This window comes from Paroedura picta, chromosome 8 (genome assembly GCF_049243985.1).
Source record: "Paroedura picta isolate Pp20150507F chromosome 8, Ppicta_v3.0, whole genome shotgun sequence".
Lineage (NCBI taxonomy): Eukaryota > Metazoa > Chordata > Lepidosauria > Squamata > Gekkonidae > Paroedura > Paroedura picta.
In genome coordinates, this window is record NC_135376.1 from 27,640,075 (window position 1) to 27,659,683 (window position 19,609).

Genomic DNA, 19,609 nt, shown 5'->3' on the forward strand with positions numbered 1-19,609 from the left:
ATTAATACACCACTCTTTCACAGCGCATTTTATTCTATACACATACATGGTTTTCATAATAACTGTCATCTATGCATATGCTGGAACACAGGTGATACAGCCAGAAGAATTATATGGTTATCCTTAAAAAGGAATGCAATTCATATTCAAAATGAGTAAAGTTATTAAAATACACAATTCTTTTAATGCATCTTAAGATAGGAGGTGGAAAAAATTAAGTATGACGCCCAAAAAACTGGGGACATTTTACTCTCTGCACACATAAACACCATATTTTGATTATTCTAAGTTCACTGTTTTAAAAGGATATTATATTTATTCATTCATTCATTTAATTTATATACTGTCCCTCACTGTGACATATGACAATGGCTTGTATCATAGAAACAGTTTCTAAAGAGGGCACAAGTTTTTGTGGATATGGTGATGGAAATTTCTACTGATTTCTGTTCATGAAGGTTCTCCCTGTTTCCCCTTCCATAGGAACAGATGTTTAGAGGATTATATAGGATGCTAAGACAGCTAACCCTACTTCAGAAGTTCTATATTCAAATCTCCAATTCATTACACAGGGTAGATCCAAAGAAGGAGAGACCAGCTGTAGCATTTGCACAGAAATCCATGTGCCTAAGAACCATTCACAGTAGCCAAGCCCAAATTCTATTTAGTACATACAAAAATTACTTTGTGGGGTATTTCAAATATTGCCCAGAACAGTTTGCTTCACATTTAGAAAGCCAACTAAAATTAATTTTACTTGCTAACAATTTTACTTTTAGTGTGAAACCTTTGTATATATTCAGGTTAATAAAAGTTATAATTCTACTTTTCTAGGGAATCTAAAAGATGGACTGTAATAATAATAATAATTATTTGGATTTATAGCCTGCCACTCCCCTAAGGCTCGTGGCGGGTAACAGCATATAAAACTGCCCGATAAAAACCCCTAATTCAAAAAAACCATACTAATACATAAACACATCAACTATGCTACAACACATCCGTGTATCCCAAACACAAAGGACCTATTTGTATGTACTTCTGGTATGTACTTCTGGATTCTCCTCTCAAACATGAGCTATTACAGGACTCCAAAAAGTACTCCCACAAAGGATAGTAGATAACTGTTACTTTATTCCAGAGCTCCTGGTTGTGCTTTAAAACTATCAACCAAAGTGGGAGGGTGACATCTAGATTGAAGTCAAAATACCAAATGGTGCATCCATCCATCTCCAAGACAGAACTTTACCGCTTTTCCTTTGAGAGCTAGCTTGGTGTAGTGGTTAAGAGTAGCAGACTCTAAAATGGAGAACTAGATTTGATTCCCCACTCATTGATGTGCAACCAGCTGGGTGAGCTTAGCCAGTCAAAGTTCTCTCAGAGCTCTCTGAGCCTCACCTATCTCACAGGGTGCCTACTGTGGGGAGAAGGTAGGTGATTGTAAGGCGCTTTTGCACAATAAAAAGTGGGATTCAAAAAAACAGCTCATCTTCCTGCTACAGTGTGGTAGCATGTATCAGGGGCAAAGTGGGGGTTTGTGGCAGAAGGGGAGGGGGGGGGAAGTGGAAATTGCTTTCCAAAAACACAAGTGCCATTCAAATCTCATGTTAGTATTTAATTCACACCTGCAATTTATGATTTAGAAACCACAGGAAAAACCAATCTTCTATTCAGCACAATTAGGTTTTATATTAAGATCAAGGCAATTTCTAGGGGAGATGAGACACAGCTTTCATATTCAGATTTGATCAATTTTACCTGAACCTCTGAGTTTGAATCAACAGGCTGAAGCATAAACCATGGCTCTTTGCCAGCATATCTGCTCAAATCTTCTTTTTTTATAGCTACTTTTCCTATAAGAAAAAAACATAGAAATCAGCTGCTTGTTCAATGTGTGTATTGAGATTTTTAAATTGATGGATCTTATAACTAACCAGATCTAGATGGGTTTGAGAGCTTGAAGTACTCCTGGACATAATTTGATTATTGGATAAGCAGATCAGTGTTGTTGCTTCTTTCAATTACACCTAGCTTGTAAACTGACCTATGTCGATTGATAAAATCCATATTGGGCAACTGTAATGCTTTCTATCTGTGGCTGATTTCAAAGTAGGGATACAACATATGGCAACAAGACCCCCTTCTGAGAGGTTAGACACTTAGAACATCTTCATGTATGTTCCCTGAAGACCGCCTCTTTCTGAAGGCAGGAACGATTCAGAGGAATAGGCCTTTGCCATGGGTGGCCCAATGCTTTGGAATGTCCTGCCAATGAAGACAAGGAGGATGTTTTTACTCACTAAACTTAAGAAGACATGTAAGACAAATTTATTCCATGGCCCATTTGATGGAGGGTAAAAGTTGGCTTTGCTGCTTTTACTCCTGTGTGTTTTTATCAAAATCAATATTTTGAATATTGACAGTTTTAAAATGTGTAGTTTGCATATGCTTTTATTATTTTAACAATTACAATTTGTATATTTATAACCTGCTTTTTGCATTGAATGCTACCATAAGTCTGAATGTGGGACAGAGAGGTTTAAAATAGTTTTACTTGTATTTATCACATAAATAGAAATTAAACATTACACTGAATTTCCAAGCAACTTTCTGCAAATGCAGTCATATTATATGCATCCTAGGGGCAGCCCTGCAACTAGATATGCTATTCAACCCTATTACCAAAAAGCTAAAAGGGCATCAAAGGCCTTAAACTAGGAGCAGAACCAACTGAACAATACTGGGGTACCTGCAAACTACCCTTGTCATACTCTACAGCAGGCTAAGTAAAGTCACAAATCCCATTTGCATAGCAAGTTCATTAGATATACAATCCAACAATTGTACCCCACTTATAATTTGAACTCCAGGTACATTTGAGTCATATTTGGTGGTTAATGCTCATGTTTTTTTTTCCATAGAGAAAAATGGAAAATTAATTTTCGTATACAGAACTTACCAAGGTACTCATGAAAACCAAACCCTTTCAATTCTCACATAAGGACCAAGACATCTTTTCAGACAGAGATATGATTAATAGTTAATGCTTTGGGCTATTTTTCAAATAAAATTTCAAGTCACTGACAGGCATCCTGTTCTCTCTGCAGAGAAAATCTATGATAGTGTTTAAAGAAGACAACTAACAGAATAAGTTACCATCTTCTATTTATATCAAGCTCAATCTTCTTTGTGCTTCTTATTCAATTAATAAGAATATTAATTGAATAAGATTATTATTATTATTAATATTAATGTTATTATTCCAGTTCTAATAGCCACCGTTTGAAACTGGATAACTATCAAAGCTTTAGAATAAGAGGCATATCGATGGTTTACAGTTATTTCACCTTTAATGAGATTATCACAGAATATTTACAGTCCTTGCCCGTTTAAGTGATGCACTAACTTACCTATTCGTAGGTCCCGCTGTATAACACTCTTGTCATAAATATAGAATGATAAGAACTGGAATGTCCTTGGTATCTCAAAGTAGAACTCTTCTCCAAAAAATGGGCTAGAAAGAGGTCAGAATACACTTTAGCAAAACAGCTGATTACAGAGAATTATAAGTAGAATACTAATACAAAACAAATGTTTATGGAGAACTCTTCTGGAACATAAGCCTTCAAAGAATTAGTTCTTCCTGCTCATTTTAGCCTAGGGTGCACAGCACACTACTCTTGAAATTTAAAACAAATTATTGTTGTGGACAAAGTTAAAATTTATCATTGTTAGGCAAAGTAAAGTTAATTAAAATGTCAACTATATCTATAACAAGGTTCTAATTTTGGAACATTCCTATAACAATATAGGAATTAGAGTTTAAAAATTATGCAAAAACGTTCCAGTTCTAGAACTGTAAGAAATGTAAGGTTAATATGTAGGATGCGTAAGACATAGTAGTATTCTTAACCTCCAAAATACTGTTACTCATCTAGAATAGGATGGTTAATTAAATGATGAAAGAAGATAATGACTCAACATGAAGGATTTTGTTTTGTTAAATAATGCAGCTTTTCTACAGACCTTACTTTGCTTCGTGAGTTCTGTCCATTCATAAGCTGGTGTCTCATGAATCTGAACTGCAACAACTTCTGCAATCTCCAGCCTCACTTTGAAGGAGAGTAAAGTCAATGGGATAGCCCTCCCTACAATGTGGAAGTGGTTTACTGGCCAAAGTGAGCAGCGACATTGCTTAACATGCTACATCCTGTGAAGGTAGCTTGGTTTAAAATACAGGGAGAGGGGTGGGTAAGAGTTTGTGCCATACAAGAGGCAGACTGGGTTAGCGGCTGCCCTGCCTCTCTATTATTATCCATATATCAGTTATATTTTCAGCTGATACAGCTACATTTTCATTATCAGATATTATACAATTAGAGAACTTACAGAAGCACTCTACAACTCTTCTGCGGAAATTACAATGAACTAATGTACAAGACTGATTTTGAGGCTGATGTTGATGGCATAATTTTTCTAACGCAGTCCTTTACAAATTTAGAAGCCAGAGTCATTTTTCAGCCTTCAGAGTTTGTACTTTAATGAACACATATCCTACTTATTGCTGTCACAAACCCTAACCTCTTCACAGCTTCTCATTTTATTGAAGCTATTACAAAAGTGTTGTAATATTTTGGAGGTAACCCTGGTTGTCATCACCACCACAACAAAAATAACCTCTGCTCTTATCCTAACTGTCTTCTAATCACTTTATTGCTTTAAAAAGCTCACCTTAATTCAATTCAGTTCATAGATCAACGAAGAAACAAGATACAATGTCTGAGGGGCCAGAAATACCAATTCCAGACATTTAAAATAAAGAATTTCAGAATATAGTAAGATAGAACATGTATAATAATTTAATTCAATATTAGATTGAACAACATGTATAACAATTTAATTCAAGATTAGAAAATAGCTGGTTAAGAAATGAATTCATCTGCCACTATTGAATGGTGTAGATTTACGTTTACAAACATACAAGCAATGACAAGAACTTCATGCACTTTCATTGTTGTGCCAGGCAACAAAAAACCCGAATGAGAGGCGAATGAGTTCCAGGTGGGCTCCAGCCAATCTTTTCACTCTACCATGGCCAATTCCCATTTATTATAGCCTATACCCCACATGGTCCATATAGATCCCAGTCTTTTTGGTGGTCATCAGCACAAAAACCGTTTGGCTCCCGCTCTTCGTATTTCCATTACTTCCATTAAGATTTTCTGTGATATGCTACAACAAAGTCATTCCTAAAAATCTTAGGTGCCACAATAAAATGTCTAGGTATTGAAGCAATCTCAGATTTGTCGAATCCTGTTCTAGAGTAACCCCTCACTTGTACATGGGAGGAAATGCTGGAGTTAATTATTCATAACACCTCCCAAGGCAAGTCTTATGAGGAAAATCCAGCAAAAATCTTAGAAAGCTCACCAAAAGGATTATTTTGGGGAATGTTATATGGTAATACATTCCAACATCCAGCTCTTCTAGAGGCTATCTTAAGTAAGCTCTTAAGAGAGCCAGTTTGGTGTAGTGGTTAGGAGTGCGGACTTCTAATCTGGCATGCCGGGTTCGATTCTGCGCTCCCCCACATGCAACCAGCTGGGTGACCTTGGGCTCGCCACAGCACTGATAAAACTGTTCTGACTGAGCAGTGATATCAGCGCTCTCTCAGCCTCACCCACCCCACAGGGTGTCTGTTGTGGGGAGAGGAATGTGAAGGCGACTGTAAGTCGCTTTGAGCCTCCTTCGGGTAGGGAAAAGCGGCATATAAGAACCAACTCTTCTTCTTCTTCTGTGAACAAGCAGCTATTTGATAATTTAGATAGTATACAATGATAAATACCTTACCTTAAGGATTTCTCTACTACCTGAGTGCGAAAAACCTCTTCTTGATCTAGGTTGATTGTACAAAAACAGTCTCTCATCTTGTTTGGTCCAGAGTATGGCACTAAGTTTTTGGCTTCACCTAGTGAGACAATAAGTCATACTATGTTTTAATGATGGTTCTATATTTTACTGTTGTGAACCTCCCAAAGCCCACTTGTGGTCAAAGATTAAATTATAAATGATCAAATTATATAGATCAAATTATAAATGATTTTAAACATCACAGAGTGTACAAAAGTACAATTGGTCTACAACTCACTAGCCAAGCTGCAGAACTTTCATTCAGAAACGTAAATCACAAAATATTACAATATTCATTATTTTCTGAATTAAGTGAAAAACCAGTCCACTAATAGAAAGTAACAGAGAACAAGAAAACATACCACAGAAAACAGGAAGCCTTATCAAAGTTTTGTGTTTTTCCTTTTGTGCCAACAGCTATCCTCTCTAGAATAGCATAGCATGATAGGAACAAGTTCATTATTGATATAAACAGAAGGCTTCCTCCCACAGTCTCATTAACACCACTTCCTGACACACCTGCACTTTCCTTAGAGAGGAATCCCATCTTGGTAACCGGTTAGGCTTGACACAGCTTGTTGTAGCAGCCTAAAGCGATATGGCTGCAAGTCACAACACAAACACAGTCGAGATTAGGTGTTAACCATCTCCTATTCCTTTTTCACAAAAAATGATCCTGTTCAATATAGTCTATTATAAAGACCTTGATAACTGAAAACATCACTTACTATGTATCTATGATCATTTAAATAATGTTTTCAGTAAGAAATTGCACAATTTCTTGATCTGCACTACTGAATGAATGGTCATACATCACAATGGGGAGTACATAATTTTTTAAACTAAGGAAACATGGGATAACACCTCACCAGAGTAAATGAAATATGCCAACTTTATTATTAGACCATTTTACTTGGGCAATCCATTAATTTCTTTATAAAACAAAATGGTAATGCAGGTGGTAGAGAGGAGTACTTTTCTATAAAGAACATAAATAATGAATTACATCCGTTTTCTTGCCAACCCTGGGGAAATCATTCTCCTTGTTTAACTCAGAAGAACAGCAGTTTAGAACTTCATTAAATCAACAAAATATTGCACACTCAAACCAATACCTATATCCAATAGCAATGGAGTACCATTTTATGTCAGTGATAGCTCCAGTTCCTGTTACTAAAAAACAAATCACCCCTGTCAAATATCTATATGACCGAAAATGAAAAGGCCCAGTAATGCCACAGGTTAGACATAAATCTACATGATTGGTCTCCCTTTCCACGAAATGAATAAATAATGTTGCACAACTGAAATATTACGATCAATGGTGCTCAAACTGCAAAACCCAATTTTTTTCCTACGGTTTATTAGGCATTCCTAATCAGGACTATCAATGCAGGACAAGCTTTCTTTAGAATAGCCTGTGTGCTACTATCACACTTTACTATAGAATAGGGAGCTGCATGCTGGAGAGCACTGGCTGTGTTCTAGGCCCTACTTTCAGTCCAAGTCAGGCAACAGTGAAAGCTGGACAAGCCTATATGAACTAAATGTTCATGCCCTGGAATCCTCTGCAAAGCTCTGGGGCTCCATAACAGAGAAGTTAAGGCAGGAAGAGTTCCCTGAAGGTAGGAAGTTCCACATACAGTATTTGATTATTTTAAGCCATACCATTAACAACACTGTGATTAGATAATCTTCTTATTCATAATTTATTTCCCGTGGAAAGAAGGCAGTACCTGTAAGGAGCATTCAATCTATTGTTTTTCAGTAGTCCAAGTAGCAACTTCCATGGAGGAGGAGGAGGGTTTACAACATGAGGCCTTGTTTTGGCCATCAAAAGAGGCTGCACTGCTTGGCACGGAGGACCCTCACATGTACCACAACTACAGACAGTTGCAGGAGGATGTGGGGTGAGCCAATCTCAGATACAGCAACCAGTTAAGATATGAACAAACAACTGAAGTATAACATAGTGTACTTATAAAAAAGTGAAATGAAGAGATCAAGTTGAAGAAGAATCTGGCTCCAATCTCAAATCAACCATGAAATTACTAGATAACTATGGAACTTAATCCTACATGTTACTCTGAAGTAGCTTCAGAGAGTTCAACAGGATTTACACCCAAATAGAGAATGAACAACCATTCTATTTCTCAGCCATCTAACCCTGCTTTATATGGGATAACACTATCATACTAGATGTCTGCAGTCCAATGGGTGACTTGCAGCTCCCTTGGAAAACTAATGTATAAGACATGTGGAATTTAAAGACATTGATTCTATTCCTAAATAAATGTTTATTTTGCAAATATGAACAAATGCTTTCAACAACGTATGAAAATACATGAGTCGAATAAAATGCAAAGATTGTACATAAAGTTCTTGCATCATAACATGAGGCACCATCACCACTGAGCTATTATTACCAAGCATTAAAACAATTAATGCTTGTTCAATTTATCAGTGAAGAGAGCTAACATAATTTTTAAAAGGTTATTTTGGTTTTGTTGCATTAGGATCGCAGGGACTAAAGAACATGAACTTTGATCCTGGGGTTTCACTTCCAGTGGTGTAATGGCACTTGCTACTGCAGAGAGAGCAATTATTGTTAATTCCTTCAATGCACTATGATCTATCACTTTATCTCCCTATGCTTTTGTGAAGGCCCCTGACCTCGGAGAGGGGTAGACATTGTGTGCAGCAGCAGCAGCATGAGACAGCAAGCTCCAATCTCATAGGATCTAAAGTGTAACAAGATTAGAAGGAAAACCATCTTTTAAAAAGTGGCTTTTTGTTGCCAAACTAACCCCACTTCAGTATAGCAAAAGAGACAGCCAACACAAGTTTAAAGTTAATAAATTGGCTGGCCACATTAAGACAGTGTTCAGAAAGTATCAATACCACCATAACTATTACATTGGGACATTACATATTTGGGTAAAATCTAAACATACATTTGCAAACTTAAATGGACTCCGGGGAATGGTAGAGGACAGGAAGGCCTGGAGGATCATTGTCCATGGGGTCGCGATGGGTCGGACACGACTTCGCACATAACAACAACTAAACATACATTACATCTAACATAAGGATCTTTTCGGATAATTTTTATGCGATATTTTTCTTCTTTAAAAACTAGGCACTATAGGGAATGAATCTCATAATGAACATTCAGCATGTTTCATGCACATTAGAACACTAATCTACAATTACTTTCCTATAGATGATCTTCAAAGGAAACATTATGAAGACTACTTCCACATTAAAATGGATGTTAAGACTGCTGCAAGTCATTCTGTAGAAGACTGAATAAATGCGTGAGAAAGGAAGTGGATTACGTTCGACTTGCATGAATGTACTTCTATCCCCCCCACCTTCGGAAAACCACTACATCCTGTTTGTCCTAGCTACCCTGAAATCTATGTCAGCTATATCACATTTATCTTCTTGTCCATTGAATTTTCTGATCACTCAGTCTCAGGCTTTATAGCTTCCCAAATGTATAAACTTCTTTGCCATCATTTGGCCAGGTTAGCATGGATACTATTGCTCTCCATCCCGTAAGGTACTGAAACAAGAAACAAATAACCACTTCCAGAATGTCCTGTATAAACTTCCTGCTCCATCATGTGTTTCACAAGATACATATGCATTTCAGTTTTTGTTCACCAGTTTATTTTAAAACATTAAACAAAGCATTTTGAAATGTTACATAGAGATGTGATGCTCTATTACATTGTCAAAAATGACATTTTTCAAGTAAAGTTACCTTAAGAAGGACATAGATCAAAACGCTGAAGAACATTCTCACCTAAACAGCAGCCATGTCATTTCATCAGTTTGGCACTACTTCTACTAGCTCTGGTTTTTAATTTTTTAAAATTTTTTCCACTGTGGAATTCAAGGCAGACCAGTTAAGATTTTGAAGAGGTCTACAACTGGACTGACCCTGCTGAGATACAGCAAGTTTGTTATACTATTTGCCTTTCCAACACATGCTGGGACCACTAAGAAGTACATACTTGTTCAGATGTTCTGCTGGTTACAAAAGCAGCCTTAACTGGAGCCCAGACCACCAACTTAAGCACACTTTAAAAGTCCCTCTCCCAGTATTTTTGCTACTGCCATCCTACCAGAACAATATAAACAAAACTCTCAAACTTGTGCCATTTCCAAATATGCAGTACCATTATAGACCTGCATCCTTGTTCTATTGATGCCTTCTTGATGTACACTAATCAGAGTTGCAGCTCATATTCACTTCAGCACATCCCCACTGTCTATTTCACTGGCAGGTCACAACATCACCAATTAAATTTTTCTTTCTCTTAATATCTGACCCAGCAAGTTTTTTTTTCCAGAACACAACCTTATCTAAATAGTCCAAAAGCTTCATAATTCATTTTTCTTAAACAAAATATCCTTGATTCCTCCTGGTCTATCTGCTGTAATCAGCTACATAATACACTTCTGTTACTTTAATACTTTGTATACTACACACTCTTCACTACCTTCCCCCTTTCAACAGCTACCACAACATTGCTCTTTGCACCCTTGTTAAGCCTCCCCCTCTACATTAGCCATCTTCACACAAAGACAAATAGTCTCAAAGATTATGTATGTGAAAGCTCTGAATGTCACAAAACACTATATAAATACTGTGTATTGTGACATATTAACTACATTTCTTGGGGTTAATTCAAGCATATCACATCCTAAGTGTACCCCTAAATAAAGTGGATGGTGACTATGACAAATAATTAGAGACACCTTAAGTCAATCCAGTATCTGAAACAGTCTCTAGGTAACTGACAGGAAGAGGGAAAGAAACACTTGCTTCACCCAGCACTGAGAAAAAAGGTTAGGATGGCTTTGCAGAGTGCCTCGATCTTTTCTGTCCTTGTCTTCCCAAGTCACCCTCCTCAGTGCTCTAACAAGAAGCTCACCATCCTCCTCTACCTAGGCAGAACCGCCCCCCCCCCGCTAGCTTTCTAAGCTGTTGCCGGAAATTCAGAGAGGTGCACTCCTTACAGCTTTAGACACGGATCTGGAAGACCCAGGTTCAAATCCCCACTTTGCCACAGACGCTAACAAAGCAGCCTCGAGCAAGTCACACACTCTAAGCCCAGCCTACCTCACAAGGTTCTTGTGAGTATAAAATGAAGGCAAAGAGAACAATATAAGCCACTTTGTGTTCCCCCTGGAGAAAAGGGGTATACATGAAGTAATTAATGGCAACGCTATGCCCACATCCCCGCAACGAGACCCTGCCCTCAGAAGGCCAGCTCATTTTATCGGGCCTCCGTGGCATGTCCCACAGGTGAGCTTCACCTATGCCCCACCTCCACACGGACCCCTCCCTGCCACCCAAGGCCCTTTTTCTCCTCCCCTCACCAACACCCGCGAGGCGAGGCAAGGCAAGGCAAGGGCCTCAGAGGAGCGCAGCGAGGGCTGGACTAGCGCGGCGGCTGAGTCAGGGAGGCCGCCTCGAGGCGAAGGCCCTTCCTTCCTTCCTTCCGGCTCTACCCTCCCCCGTCCCCATCCCCATCCCATAGCCCCATCCTCAGGCTGGCTTCCACGCAGCCCCCCCGCGGGCACTCACAGATCTTCCCTCGGAGAGTCTGCAGCAACCGCGCCTCCTCATCGCTCCCTTCACCGGCGGCCATGGCAGGCGGTGGGGGGGGGGCACCCACCGCGCGGCCAACCCGGGAAGGGAAAAGCCAAACGTCTCCGGCACGCTGCCCCACTCGCCCAACTGCACAGGCGACTGCAGCGGCCCCTGCCCGGCTAGAGTGGCAATAGCAAAGGCCCGACCCCCGGAGGCCCGCCCACAACTCTCGGCTCCTCCCACCCCTCCGCTTCCATTGGCCGAAACGGGAAGGTGGGCGGAGCGGGGGCGGTGGCGGTGGCGGGTGGACGGTTGAGCGCATGCGCCGCTGCCTCTCCTCTCCCCTGCCCCCTCCCGCCGGTGGGAGCGAAGGAAGGAAACGTCTGTGTGTGGCAGGAGCCGCGCGGCGAGCCACGCCCCCTCCCAGCGCCGGTTCTTAGGGCAGAACCCGCTTCGCTGCCTGGTGAGGCGTAACTGACAGGAAGGTTTCTTGCCTGGAGAAGGAACGGTGGTTCCGCCAGTAGGATCATCGCGCTTCGCGAAGAGGAATTCCGGCCACGCCCCTCCAGTGTGTGCCTCGCCTGTGTTTTTAGTTATTGGGCACGTGGAAAGGGCGAAAGTGCTGGAGCACACGGGACTGGGTTTAGTCACCGCTTGAAGGTGGGACCGGGACTTCTTTCAGAAAAATCCTTGACGTCCCATTGCGTGTGCCATCAGCCCTCCCCTCTTTTTTTCCCTTTTAGTGGGGTTATGGAAATTGGGTTAGTTGCATGAACCTGGCTGCCATTCTTGTCTTGCCTTGTTGTGATTAATGTACTATGTTTTATTGTTCTTATTACAGTTTTTAGGGGATTGGTTTTATGTCACCCGCCTCGAGCCTCCGGGGGGAGGCAGGATATAAATTAAAGGATGATGATGATGATAATTGTATAAGGTCTGCCCTAGCCGCAGAATATTAAGACACCCCCTCCAACGGAGCAAGAGCAGTGACCGACTCTCCTTAGGAACTGAGAATTAGAAGGGGCCATACAGGCCACCTAGTCCAATCTCCTGCTCAATGCAAGATCAGCCTTAAGCATCCATGAAAAGTCTCTGGCCATGATGGTGCCTAAAAACTTACAATGAGGGGGCTCAACAGCTCCTTAGGCAGCTGATTCCACTGCTGAACTACTCTGGCCCTGATATTTAGCTGATACGTTACTGCTGGTCCTGTTCTCTACTGCCAACAGGAACTGGCCCCTGCCCTCCAAGTGACAAACTTTCAGGACAGCAATGATGTCCCCTCTCAATCTTCTCCAGGCTGAACATTCTCAAGTTCCTCAGCCTTTCCTCATAGGCCTGAATCCTGTGGCCCTGAATCATTAGTGTCGCTCTCCTCTGCACCGACTCAATTTTGTCCACATCGTTTTTGAAGTGAAGGCTCCAGAACTGCAGATAGCACTCCAGGTGTTATCTGACCAATGCAGTATGCAACAGGACTATGACATCTTGCAATTTTGATGCGATGCCTCTGTTGAAACAGCCCAATACTGCATTCACCTCCTTTACCGCTACATTCATTTTATTTATTTATTTAGATTTTTACATTTATTTATTTAGATTTTATCTTTTATCACACAGTCTGCTCATATTTAGCTTACAGTCCACAAGTACCCCAAGATCTCGTTCACATACACAATCCCTGCCTCTCACTCTTTCAGCAGCTTTAAAAAGAGATCTCTGTGTGGTGATCAAATAGGATATGTTCAGACATCATCCCTGTATCAGTTCCTGAAAGGGCTTCATAAGGGGAAAGCTGGTGGCTTCTAGGGTAGAAGACATATGGCTACTTACTGGAAAACAGGGTGCAGTTTTTGTGTTTTAGCACAAAGAGTGCACAGAATGGAAAATGTAAACAGGTTGTATGTATGTATGTGAAAAAGTAGCTTAGCTTCTTATTTTATTTATTGGAGCATTTCACCTTCCAGAACCAATATTAAAAAGGAATTAATCAGAACTCCCCAGGAGCTATAATTGATAGAGAAAATGCTGTATATATATTTGGAAGAAAGAAAAAAATGAGTCAGATGGCTAATGATGTGAAGGCCTCTGCTTGGGGGCTTAGAGAACAGTTACCAGTAGACTTTGATGGGCTAAGGGTCTGTGTTCAAAGGAAGAAAACAGGCAGATCAAAAACACATAACTCATTCACATTCAAAATTGATGAAAGTACATGCAGCAATAAAACTGCAACAATAAAAGTTGATGCTCAGTCAATAATAACAGAAGAAAATATCAAAATACAACCTTTCTTCAAATTCTAAAAGCTCACCAATCAGCAAAATTTATGAGATGGCATGGTAGATTTCCTTTGGAAGGGCATTCCACAACCACTGCACCACTGTCAAGGAAAGCCCTGTCTCTTCTGGCCCACCACTGTACCAAAGAAGATGAAAACACACAAAGAGAATATCTTATCAAAGATCAAAAATGATATGGGGGGCTCAATATGAGGGAAGGCAATTCTTGAAATTTTAATTTTTTTAAAAAAAAACGTTCAATGTGGAGTACAAATTAACTAGTAACCAATTAAGCTGATGTTTCTAGAGGTCTCAGGTTACCAACAATCTGGCTGCTGTATTCTGGACCAGTTTCAGTTCCTGAATGCTCTTCAAGGTTCCATGTACAGCTAGTTACAACAGTGTTGCCTAGTTTGAATTACACCAAAGCAAGAGTTAATAGGGTTATCTCTTCTAATAAAAGACTGGTGAAAAGCATTCCTAGCCAACACCAGGCCATCTTGAAGTACTAATGGACATAACAAATATGTAGTATCTGTTCCCAGTTCAGTCTTGTTACAAATCAAAAGCTATTGAAGATTGCCTGTGTTCAATTTCAGTTTGGTTATCCTCATCCGTTCAGTCACTAATCTCAAACAGAGGGTCAGAATTTCCATTTCCTTTCCAGGATTTAATAGAAATGAGAGGGAGAACTAGAGGCCATCTATGGCATTGAAGCCATTAGAACCCATCCTCCAAAGAGCCCATCCTTCAGAGCTGCAATTTTCTCAGAGGAGGGACACATACTGGGAAATCTAGGTCTTCAGTGGCTTCTTGTATATGTTAAAAACCATAGGTGATGCATTAGAAATCTGTGGCACCAGCAAATAAGAGAATTCAGGTTAGAACAAGTCAGGATCACCTGATAACGCAGTTCCAAGAAGGAACATAGCTCATGCAAAACAGGCCTCCAAGTACAAGCAGTGACAATCCAGAAGGATACTAATGTTTGTTTATATTTTGATTTTCTACCACGTCTCTCAGATTAGCCATCGTGGGGCAGTGAACAACAGGATCTGATATTGATTACAAGATAAAACCAGTAAAATTAATATAAAATAAATAACAAGAATTAAAATACCAAAGCATTGGCACCAATAGTTTTTGAGTTCTAGCCTGCTGGTGATACGAAGTGTAAGAGGTGGGGGAGATGTCTGATCTGTTGTTTTGATGTACTTTCTGCTGGAAGACCTCTCTTAAGCTTCCCCTTCCCAAACCTCACTTCCCAAAGCTCTGTCCCCAATCTTTAGGAACTTCCCAATAAGGAGAGAAGAAAGCAGGAAACAGGGAGTGTTTATGGTGGCTTTCAGCCTTAATACAAAGTGCCGGCTAGTCAATGCTGTTGTCTTTCTTATAACAACCTATGGATGTGAAAGCTGGACTCTGAAGAAAATCATTAATGCTCAGCATGGTCAGCGGCAAAAGGAAACGTGGTCGCCAAAGGATCTGCTGGCTCGACACGATCAAAGCCGATACAGGGATGACCATGAAACAACTAAAAGAAGCAGTCAGAGACAGGGGCGCACGGCAAAGACTTTCCTATAGAATCACTGAGGGTCGGACACGACTGAACAGATGACATCATTAGGAAAGGAAAAGAGGTAATAGTGGAGAGAAGGGAAATGAGATTCTTAACATGAGTTCTTGCGGGTTCCTGCTTCTACCGTTCTAAGCCCATTGATTTGAGTGGGCCTAGAGGGTGTAACTCTTTAAGATTGTATTGTAAATCTTTCAGAGATTATTTTTTCCTAACAGAGGTTGCACCATAGTTTTCTCTTAATGAGGCATACTTACAACCTTTCAAATATACCTGGGCCTAAACATGTACACCATTATAATTTCAAACTCTAAGCAGGTTCCTTATGGCTTTTGTAGCTCTCTAGTTCTATTTTGCTTTAATGATGGGTCCAGGGAGATATTTTAAAATGATAAGCTAGTTAATGACTTCTCTGAGTGAGCTGAAAGTGTAGCATTTGAAACAAAATGCATATGGCATATTATAAAAATATCCACATGATTTTGGAAGAGGTTTTTTTAGCAGGATAGGAGTAGGAGGATGTAAGCAGGTGGTTTCAGAACATTGAGTGCAGATGGATATATAACTGTTGGATGCAGCCTCGCTATGGAAATGGAACATTTACCAAAAAAATTCCTTTAATAGGATATGGGAGAAGAAAATGAACATTTTTTTGAAATTGTGCCTACACATTTAGTATCACTTATCAGTAGTTGTTGGGATTTATTTCATGTCAGTTATTAAAGGGAGTCTCAAGGTTTCATCTGGACTAAACAGCTGTTTGTTGCTGTAGTTTTTATTGTTGTTTTAATGCAGCTTCTCTTAATTTTTGTTGCATTGCTGCTGTTCAGTGTGGTTGTACATTATTATTTTATATAAATATGTAATGTAAGCTGGGCTGGGGTTGAAAGGCAAGGTTTTTTAAAAATTAGCTACCACAAATTAAGTTTGCTAAGGGTTTGCATATATTTTATATTGTTGTTTCTTTTGTTCTGGGGCGTTTAATTCTACAGAGACATAATGAAAATCCCTTCATTTGGATCAAAGTCCACAGTGATAGTTGGATAAGTCTGTTGCAGCAAAGCCAAAAAGAAGTTTTACAGTGAAGTATAGTATCCTGGGAGCAGACTAGAAGTGAGTAGGATTCTTAGTAGATCTAGGTATGAACTGGCTCACAAACTAAAATTCATAATGAATTTGGGCAGGTTCATGGTTATAAAGCTATGTTCATGAAAGGGTGACCAGCAGGAACATTCCACAGATTTTGGTGCTATTTGTGGCAGACTCTCTCAAGTAAACTTACGAACTGCAGAGCAACAGGGGGAGGCAAAATTCTCTAGCCTTAGCAACACCAACAGGAGCTGTCCAGAGGTTAACTAACACTGTTGGCTACCAATCAGCTCAGTCTCATAGCCTCTCCTTTGATGGCTGCATCAAAGAGAGGCAAGGAATTTGTTAAAAGCAAACTAGCAGACCACATGAATTTATTCCCTCCTGTTTGCAGTTTGGGGGTGTTAGGTGGGCTCAGAGCTCTGAGCAAATGGGCTTAGCTACTGCATGCCTCAGCTGGGAACCCACATTTTGATTGTGAACTCCTCTTCACTACTGGTGTTTGGGGATGTTAGGTGGACTCAGGGCTCTGACCCACCGCATCGCTCTTGTTCACACTAAGCAGAGAGGCTTAGCTACTGAATGCCTTAGCTGAGGACATTTTGACTGTGAACTCCTCTCCTCATCTGAGCCACCCTGGCTCTCTGCTCACTTCTTCCTCTCATAACAAGTGACTTTTACACCCACCTTTACATGGTCTGGCCAGGCATGGGTATCAAATTGCAGCAACCTTCACTATTCTTCCAAATTACCAAAGCCAAGGGAGGAGACAAGATACAACATTGTTTCAGTCCAAGATTCAAGGTTTCAGAGGTCAGGCAAGCATAATAGGGCAGTCCAAGAAGTCAAGTCTTTCAAGCAAGGTGTCAACATATAGCTTGCATGTCATCCACACCTCACAATGTCCCCCAAGAGGCTTTATAATTAAATGCCAACTGCTTAGACTTAAGCCTGTAAGAACTCATCTTCACTTTCAGCAGGTAGCAGATCTGAGTCATAAGGTGAGCACTTCTCCTTTTAACTGGAAGCTCTGCTCTAAGCCTGTACTTTTTCTTTTCTAATAGTGCAGGTGATCTTGAAGGGTTGGAAACAGGCAGTATGGCTTTAATCAGAGCTGGGGGTTGGAGCTCACAGCTGTAAGTTTCTGTACCAGGAACATGGGTCCTCTTGAATCTACCTGACATATTATTGTTTTGAAACTTAGCAGGGTCTTGCTTCTTTAAGATGAAATAATGTGTGTGCAAAATGATAATATCATCTCCATGTTCAGTCTGAATATATAGGGCGGCATGGTTTCCCTGTCTGTTTGGAAGCATCCAGAATATGAAAGACAACTATGTAATGCAGTGTTCTCATCTAAGCCATTCACATTGCTGGAGATGGGTGGTGCATTTCCATTCCAACAAGTATATCCTCAGTGTTTTCCACGCTTAGTGGTTTCTCATCATTAATCTGTTTGCCACCAGGATCAATGGTAAGGCTACATACTTAAAGTATAGGGATGGCCATGACCCCTGTTCCATTGGTGCTTTTCAGATCTCATAGGGCTTTTGAATGTGTTTCCTCCCATACCTTTACTGGGCAGGGTCTTTGCCAGAATCAGACATCAGAAAAATATTTGGCCGAGAGGTCGACTGAAGATGGCGCCATAAAAGCTGGACTTCTGTTCAGCTCTTAAGCCATGCCGAGGGTCAGGAGCTTCTGCACCTGGCTGACCTGATCAGATACGCAAATCTGCTCGCCGGTCGCCCCAGGAACCGGGAACGGCATCCTGAGGGTCCTACAGATCTGTGGGGAGGTAGGGGGACCGAGCTCCCCAGATCAACAGCGGCGTGTGCTCAAGGTCACAATGGCGCCCTTGTCGCAAACAACTTTACAAGCTTGAAATGACCAGCTGACCTTACATTCTTCCCAGACCATCTCTTACCAGATTGACAGGAGCGTTGACAGAAGCTGAATCTACAACAGTAAGGATTGAAAGCTTTCTGGCTTTTCTCTTTCTTCTCCCACAAGCTCTTCCTCCCCCCTCCTCAACCAATTTACAAGTGAATTCCTTCTTTCGTCGAGTGAGAGACTCCCAGCTAATTATACCCGCTAACCAAACAAAGAGACAGCTTTGAAGTTTTGTTGGAAAAAGTTCAGTGGGGGTAGCTGACTTGATACGGAGATCGACAAACTGATAATTTGGGATCGCCCGTGCTCCCGCGAGACCTCACGAGACTTTCTGTTTATAATTTGTGACTGCCTAGAACTATGGAAAAATTAACTAAGGCACAGCTTTTCCATTTGTTATGCGAAGGGAACTCAAAGATACTGAAAGCAGTCAATAAGCTGGAAAAGGAAATCCGTGGGATTAAGAGGGAGCCTTTGGACGGAGCCGACGGTCTGGAGAGAGCAGCTGATATAGCTCAGCCAATAATAAATCAAACGAAAATTCAATGCTTGGAAGTTAATCAACACGAGGGGGAGAGAGCTATAGGGATGTAAAAACCCAAAGTAACTTTGAAGAACCTTCAAGGAAGGAAAGCACCGAAAACCTGGAAGTCTATTCAGAGCAGGAAGTGATTTGGATCAGCAAAATAAAAAGAGTCTATTCAAAAGCGACAGCACCCAGGAAGCTATCAGGAGATATTCCTGTGCGACCAGAGGAAGAGATCCAGATTGATAAAGTATACAGAGCCTACTCAAAGGTGACTGCAAGCAAGAATCAAGTAAGAGACTTCTTTGGCCCTGACAGAAGGACAATCAGAAACACTCTACTATGGAAAAAAACACAATTTCATTTGCTGCGACCACCTGAAGGATGAGTTGAACAATGGAGTATTCTCCTGGCTTCCTGTGGGAAAGACAGCAGCAGTAACCTTTAGGACAGGACCAATATATGAAGGGAACTGACTTTATATCATCTAAGACAATAATAGAATATATCCTTATAATAGATTATACTCTCATATGTATCAACAACTACTCTGCTAAGGAAGATGGTAATAACTCCTAGATCAGGATCAATATGTGATGGGAATTGAATATGTATGTCAATATGTATGCTAAAAGAGGATGACAAACTATACTTCACAGGTATTAACAAGACGGCAGTAGTAACTCTTAGGTCAGGGCCAATTTATGAAGGGGTCTGACCTTATACCA

General features: G+C 40.5%; 1 protein-coding gene across 8 annotated transcripts in view; it reads right to left on the reverse strand.

Annotated features, from left to right (window-relative positions):
- The window catches only part of RASA2 (RAS p21 protein activator 2), a 53,558-nt gene extending 41,846 nt beyond the window's left edge, over positions 1-11,712 (reverse strand). For 2 of the 8 annotated variants that reach the window (XM_077348785.1, XM_077348784.1), the window contains exons 1-4: positions 11,513-11,712; positions 5,851-5,968; positions 3,411-3,514; positions 1,759-1,853 (exon numbers count right to left, since the gene is read on the reverse strand). In XM_077348785.1, coding sequence (XP_077204900.1) covers positions 1,759-1,853; positions 3,411-3,514; positions 5,851-5,968; positions 11,513-11,576 — 381 coding nt within the window. In that variant the 5' untranslated portion in view covers positions 11,577-11,712. Of the gene's footprint in view, positions 1-1,758; positions 1,854-3,410; positions 3,515-4,026; positions 5,807-5,850; positions 5,969-6,429; positions 6,749-7,646; positions 7,815-11,512 lie in introns of those variants that run through there. The other 6 variants (XM_077348787.1, XM_077348786.1, XM_077348792.1 and 3 more) reach the window with 6 other exon arrangements.
- Positions 11,713-19,609: the final 7,897 nt, after the last annotated feature.